Source organism: Olea europaea, unplaced genomic scaffold (genome assembly GCF_002742605.1).
Source record: "Olea europaea var. sylvestris unplaced genomic scaffold, O_europaea_v1 scaffold613, whole genome shotgun sequence".
In the NCBI taxonomy this organism is placed as follows: domain Eukaryota; kingdom Viridiplantae; phylum Streptophyta; class Magnoliopsida; order Lamiales; family Oleaceae; genus Olea; species Olea europaea.
The window spans coordinates 12986-20858 of NW_019264482.1; the positions used below are offsets into that span (position 1 = coordinate 12986).

Genomic DNA, 7873 nt, shown 5'->3' on the forward strand with positions numbered 1-7873 from the left:
TTTAACTTTAACTTAGATGATAATCAAATTTTAATTCAAATCAAACTGACTCTAAAACTAAAAGTGACCATGATGGCTCAAATATTTTTTCCTCTAGAAAATTGTAATATTGGTTCAAACATGACGTTTTTGAGATCAACTCTTCGGCAATTGCGTCAGGGGCGAATCCAGCCGCTCGTGTGAGCTAGGGCGGAGCATCGAACAGTACCTCCAATATAGCAAGATTTTTTACTAATATTTAATTAGTTCATATTAAAAGAATCTCCAATTAATATATAAAATACAGTAAAGTATAAAATCATATACATATGAAAATATAATTCCCTTTCTTAAGGTGTTGCTCATGCAGCCACAATCGGATTCACATAGTGCGATCGTTGACTGTTGACAGTCAACAATCATAATATCAAGATCGTTTATTAATATTTAATTAAATAATATTAAAAACTATTCAATATATATATAAATGCTCTTAAACACAAACTCCCAATTTTCATAAATGTAAATCACAGATAAAACTATCACCAAGTTTAAGTCTCCAATTTCCAACAACTTATTATTTATCATACAAATTCTTCAATTTATCATTGTCTAGAGATATCAAATATTCTCAAAATTTCAATTTTCATAAATCATAAACCTAACATTCAGCAACAAAATCCCCAATATTCTCAAATTCTTGAATTCACAAAATCCCCAATTATCAAAAATCTAAATCCCCATAGTCAACAATCTCAAAAACACATCCATAACTCATAAAGCATAAATCATAAATGATGAATAAAAAAAATGAACTAAACTCTAAAAGAACAAAAACCAAAATAAAAAAAAAAATATCGAAAAAAGAAAAAGAAAATGGAGGCAGTAAATTCACTATCTCACAATCGCGAAGCCCAATGGTAAAGACCACAGAGGCTAGGCATCGACAGTCGGCACGAGACTACATCGTCACAGGGCAGGGGTTGGGTGCGAGAAATTGAGGTACTGAAAGATCAAGGAGTTTGCAAGTGGAATTATCCTTTAAGATTACTTCATAATCAAGCCAAGAAGAATCTCAAATCCTATTATCTGACTCAAATTCTACCTCCAACTAGAAAATTTTCTTCTTCTACTGCTACTGTTGTTGTTGGGAAGATGAAGAGAAGCGAAAAATCTATGGAATAAGTGATGGATTTGAGCTGTTGCTGTCTGCTTGAGTGCTTGACCGTTTCCTGGAGAGTCTGGAGTTGGAGAAAGAAGAAACGAGGTCGACGAAACGGGTTTGGCAATTTGGGGGAATTGTATTTGGGAGATTCACAATTCTTGCTTGCTGGACCTCAGGACCTGGATGATTGAAAAATTGAAATGATGAAATGGTTTGATATATTGGATAATTTCATTGACAATTGGGCTAAATAATAAGAGGCTCAAAATTTCTTTAATTCACTGAAGCCCAAACCAAAAAAAAAGGGAATTTCTTCTTCCTTCTCCAGGTGGCAGATGAGGCGACCACGCGGTTTTGCAACTGCTATCTTGAAATAAGTCTTTCGCCGCCCTATTAAGGGGTTCCCCACATTGGCAAGCCGGAGGTCCCGCACAGCGAATGGGTTACCCGACGCCCAGCGATACTACAAATTCCGGCGGAGCCAGCACGCGTGGTCGCGCCCTCTCATCGGGTACTGGCTCTGCGCCTGATTGTCGTTAGACTTAAATAACTAGTTTTGTTTTATTAAACCACCAATGTGATAATGAAAGAAAGTAACAAACTTTATCATAGTTGAATGTGATTAAAAAGACAAAAGAGAGAAATGTATTAAAATTTTAAAAAAGTGTCAAACAAGGGCTATTCGTCTCGTAGCCTCCACAATCCACATGAACTTTGTGAAATTATAATATTTGAAGCGACCGATCATATGCTCATCTAATGGAGATTTGGACATTTGAATATTTGAGGAGTCATCCTACAACTAATCAAAGATCAAACTGCATCTAATAAAATATCCATTTTAAGATGGAAAAGAAATAATAATAAATAAAATAAAGGGGGGGGGGGGGGGGGGGGGGGGGGGGAGAGAGAGAGAGAGAGAGAGAGCGAGCGAGCGAGAGCGAACCCACATCGCGAATTTTCCCTTTTCATATAAAAGATTAACAATCCATTTCACATGACTTTTTGTTTCTCATTTTTGTAGAAGAGGTCCCTTAAGAAAAATAATTATTAAAAAAGTTTCATATTCTAGAAGCACTTTTAGAGAAAATTACATTGGACCAACTTCCTCTTAAAATTCTTCTAACTAGAAAAAATATTTTCATAAATTTAATCAAAAATGTCTAAAAGTAATTTTTAGATGTCAAAATCTCATTCGGACGTCTGAATAATCATGTCAAACAAGTCCTAACTTTATTCTACGAAGAATAATTATTAGTCGTAGTAAATAAACACGATCACTTGGGATGTAATTACACTCTGCTTACTGTGTTTTTATAAATAATCTCACATACTATATTTTGTATAAAGATTAAAACAAGGCAGCCCTCTACACAAATATGCAATAAAAAATAATTGAATATACCAAAATTGAGTACTTTAATATACCCCTTCCATGTTTTCAATTATGATCATTTTGATCTATTTACCTATTTTTAATGAAAATTTCTAACAAAAGTTGTTCTTTTTATAGGTAATTAGCACAAAATGTCTTTACCTTTCAATGTTATTGTGCAAAACGTCCCTAACTTTTATTTTATAACATTTTTGCCCTTATTTCAATGCTTCATTGCAGAAAACGTCATTTCCACCATTTTTAATATAAAATGACCATAATACCTCCCAATTTAAATAAAACAAAAAAAATAGAAAAGAAAAATAAAAAATAAATTACAATCTTCCACCTAAATGTTTTAGAGAATGTAAGTGAGTCCAAATAATTATTAAAATGTCTAATAGCACAAAATGTCCATTTACAGTGTGTAAAACGTTCCTACGTTTCAAATTGGTGAAAATGACATTTTCCGCAATGAAAAGTGAAAATAGGGATGAACACATAAAAAAATGAAATTGAAACGTATGGGCTTTTTTTCGTAAGAAGTGGTAAACGTAGGAATTTTTTTTGCTATTAGGCCTTATTAAAATATTAAAAAAAACAAAAAAAAACTTTCTCTTCTCTTCTTCTCCAAATGGGTCAGCTACCTTAGAAGCCAAAAAACTCCCACAAACCACCACCCAAACTGCTGAACTATCATACCACATAAAAGCCCTCACTTCCTTCTGCACATACCATCCAACGTCGAACCTTAAAACCTTCATACCAATAGATCCGTTTGAAATTGCAAGTCAAAATACTCAATTCATGGCATTACTTATTCTAAAGAAACTCATATCATTTCCAACACACCAATCGACTATACTCATTAGGAGGCCTCTCTTCATGGTTTTAAAATATCAATAGATAGTTCAGCGGTATGGAGGTTCGACGGTTTGAGTGATGGTTGGTCGGAGTTTTTTCACTTCTAATATGGCAGTCACATTTGGAGAACGAGAGGGGGAGAGAGGGAGAGAGTTTTTTTTTTTTTTTTTAATAAGGTCTAATAGCAAAAAAAATCCCTATGTTTGACACTTCTTGTGGAAAACGTCTCTATGTTTTAATTTTTTTGATTTTTCATCCATATTTCCTGTTTTATTGCAGAAAATATCATTTTCACAAATTCGAAACGCAAGAGCCTTTTTCACACTATAAGCCAAACGTATGGACTTTTTGTGCTATTTATACCTTTTAATAATTATTTGGATTCACTTGCACTTTTTTAAACATTTAGGATTAAGATTATAATTTATTCTTTATTCTTTATTCTTTATTTTTCTTTTTCTTTTTTTGTTTTATTTAAATTGAAGGGTATTTCGGTCATTTTAGATTAAAAATGGTGAAAATAACGTTTTCTGCAATGAAACGTCAAAAGACGAAAATGCCAAACAATGAAAGGTATTGACGTTTTACACAATAATATTGAAAGACAAGGACCTTTTGTGTTAATTAACCTTTATAAAATACTATATATAAGGTGTAGATTCTAAAAACACAACATGCAATGTATAAGTGCACCGTATACAGATAGTGTACTCCTTAAAATTCCCTATTACATATTCGCAATTGACAATAACATTTGTAAAGATAACACGACAAAAAAATTTTAAGATCTTTAATCTGCTGTTTCTTCCGAAGCGTCTTTTTTTCGAAAGGCCAATTTTGAATTAGAAAGCTGTGTAAAATAAATAAATAAGATTTGAGATTTTTTTTATTATTAAATTTTTTTTTCTGACCAACTGAAAATTGTTCCAGGCCATTCCGTGCCTCTTTACAATCAACCAGCACAATTGACACCACGAATTATGGCAAGCAGATCCCACAGACCAGATGTGAGAGTACAATAGTTCAGTTTATCCTCCATACAGTTCAAGTCTTTGTTCATTTACTGCAACTCAGATCAGTCACTATCTTAAATATGGATATATACATACAGTCGATTTCATTTAAGGATAATATGGGCTTGGAGAATTCTTAAAAATATCATAAAAGAATGAGATTGACGACCATACGAATTCATTTGCCAATCACTGCTACCAACTATTAACTACCGAGACACCAATGGAGCAAGCTCAATTCTCTTTAGCTCTAAAAAGTTGCTGTAAATGTTCTTTGCTTTTGCGACGGACTGTCTCATGCTAACTGGTTCGCCAACAACCAATAAAGCATTTGGCAGCCCATGCAGCTAATCTACTCAAAGCTTACTTAGCCTATGTTTGTTTAAAATCTAACTTTTTTAGCGGAATTTGATAAAAGATGATTAAATGAGTAGATGAAGAGTTGATAAAAGTTGTGAATCTCATGAAATGTGTAGATGCAAAGTTGATAAAAGTTATGGATCACATACAATGTGAAAATGAGTTCGAGGGAAAAATGATTTTGAATAAATGGGGACCAAACAAAGGCTTAATCTTACTTCTTCACAAGCGGATCTTTTACCAGGAGCATATTTGAACTGCCTCGAAAGGTAAACAATGGTCAAAGTATAAATCTATTAATCTAAGAGCTCAAGACTGAAATAAAGGATTTTAACAGCAGCCGGAGCAATACTGGGATTATGCTCCCTGCCACCAGGTTATCTGCAGGCACTATATTCATTAGGAAACATTAACAGTGACAATATCAAATCAGAGATACGGGCCCTGTTTAATTTTTCACAAGTTCTATTTGCACCTCTCCCTCCAGTAAAGACCTTATTTCTCATTTTAGCCCCCAGACATCGCATCTATAGATATACTTCTTCCTGCAAGGAAAAAGTATATCTATGTGCATGGAAAAAATAGTCAGGACGATATATATAAATCTCTTAATCTGGAGGAGTTTACAATTCGAATCAACAAAAAAGGAAGACAGAGTCCCCTGTAAATTCAGAATGCAGGAAGAGATATCTAATTTGTATAGAGCAAAAAAAAAAAGAGGAGGAGGAGGAGGGAAAAAGCAGAACTTCATCAAACAATACTACTTTCAGATTTAATGAAGCGTATAAACTTTGCCAGATTGATAGAAAAATAAAAGCAGGACTGAGTGCGGATAAAAGGTAACCCCTGTTATCAACGCACAAAAATAGAGGGAAATTGAAAGTGCGGCTAAAAATGAAAGCACTCACAAAACAAACCAGAAGGGTACTAAGCAAGCTTAAAATTATTTTGTATTCTATATGATTAGACACTTCTTAGAAGATAAACGAAAGCAAAACTCTCATAGTTTGGAACCCAGCTCCCCACTTCCTGAACTAAATCCCACACCAGGACTTTCGAGTGAAACACGTGTCATGAAATATCCAGACCAGGTGGACCCTCGGTCCAATTGATCAAGCAAGGAAGTTCCAAATGAAAGCCTTTTACTTGGTCTATCTATAGTTTTTCGCTAACATTCTATCCGAAATAAGGCAAATTAAAGACAAAGGTCCCATTAGATTATTACACGCCGGATCAAACTTGTTCAACGTAGTACTAGAGTGCAAGAACCTTTTAGAATGACTGAAGATTTATAAGTGAATATATGCATTTATCACATAGTATAACTAATAAGGGAACAAAGTTTTGTTGATTCAAGCAGTGGACTCTTGATGGTACAGATATTCCACCAGAATAAGATTAGAACTAATTATAGAAAATGAGGAAACAAAAAGCATTATAATAAAAAAAACTACCGTAGAAGAAATAGCAAAATTGTGGACTTATGACATTCAAAATATATTATGGTTCATATATTTCCACAAGAATAACAAACCTATTCTATGAAGCTGCTTATTTAAGTAGCTGCAAATCCACTATGTGGTAGTCCTTTCTCTTTTAGACCTTGCCCTATTTCTCGATACATCTAATCTTTCTGGGGATCTTCTAGTGGAAACCTGATCATCGCGATTATTTGTTCTTCCAGAGAATCTAGTTGAACTTCTACTGACAGATCCTCTGGAATTTCTTCCGTCTAGCCTCCTTACCACACTCCTTTTAGCATTGTGCTCTCCAAATTTCTCAGCCTTCCGACTTGACCTTCCTCTCTTATTTGCACTCTCCTCCTCCTCCTCGAAATCATCAGATAAGTCACATACTTCTGCATTTTCTTCCTCCCCACTTTCATCACCCTCAACATCCCCTTCACCACTCTTCAAATCAGTACCAATCTTTTGCTGATCACTTTTGGTTTTGCTCTCCTCTTTCATAGTATTCATCAAGTGAGCATACCTAAACCTTAATTGCATCAAAGGATGCCTCTCAATCAACATTCCCCTCTTATACGCCTCCTTCAGAACAACTGTATGTGTCCTGATCTTACTGGACACGTAGAAAATGCCTGGATGGTGCAGTAAGGTACTCTTAAACCTCGATCTCAACCCTAAACACTCCCCCAAATAAAGCAAATTCTCCTTCTCTGCCTTCTTCCCAACAATAAGACTAAGCACCTCATGCAACACCGCCACCGCCCACTTGTCCGCCTCATCACTCTTTGCAACCAAATGCATTGCATTCTGGTATGGCGATACATATGGTAACTTCTGCCACTCATCTACCCACTTCTTATACTTCTTATCCATCTCAAACCCATTTGAATACTTTAAACAAAATTCATTCTTCCCAATTTTCAATGCCTTCTTTTCCATCTCTGAAACTGCAAGCTCATCACTCCAACAAACCAACTCAAGCATCTTTCCATTTTCAAAACTATTCCCACTAATCACCCGAAAATAATCCGGGAACTCGGGAATTACCGCTTTCTCATAGTCCCCAGGCAAACCCAGTTCCCATTTCAGCCTTTCCAACAAACTAATCGGTAATTTATACATTCTACATAACATCAACAACTTCAAGAGACGTACCGCGATTTCTTGCTTGTAATTAACACTTTGGTACAGTAAAATTTCTTCAGAATTCAAAGCGAGGGTTGCTGGAGTGAGTTTGATATGAGGGTGGATATTCAGGTTTCCCGGATGAAATTCTTGGAAAATTGAGGGGTATTTTCGGATGAACTCAATCGATCGAAAAGGGATTTGGAGTGCTTCTTCAGATTGGGAGATTACAGAGAGTGGAAGAGACTTCGAGGGCTCGGAAATTATAAGGTTTTTGAGGTTCATAACGGGTTTGAGGTGCCTTTCCCGTTCTACTGCGTGGTCTAGGCCCCGGTCCCGGACGCATTTTATGGAGGCTACGGCGTCGTAGAGGGTGCGGCGCTGCTGGAAGAAGAGGTTGTGGTTAAGGCGGCTACGGAGGAGGAGGAGGAGGAAATGCATGAATAATTTATGCTGTTTCGTAGCTGAAAGGAGCGGTGGGAAAAAATGGTAAATGGGAGTTTCAGTAGGGTTTTACAGAATTTGA

General features: G+C 35.5%; 1 protein-coding gene across 1 annotated transcript; it reads right to left on the reverse strand.

Moving 5' to 3' along the window:
• Window positions 1-6082: 6082 nt before the first annotated feature.
• On the reverse strand, window positions 6083-7873 carry LOC111389711 (protein ROOT PRIMORDIUM DEFECTIVE 1). The gene has a single exon (XM_023014656.1). The coding sequence runs from the start codon at window positions 7786-7788 to the stop codon at window positions 6331-6333; it is 1458 nt and encodes a 485-aa protein (XP_022870424.1). The 5' UTR covers window positions 7789-7873; the 3' UTR covers window positions 6083-6330.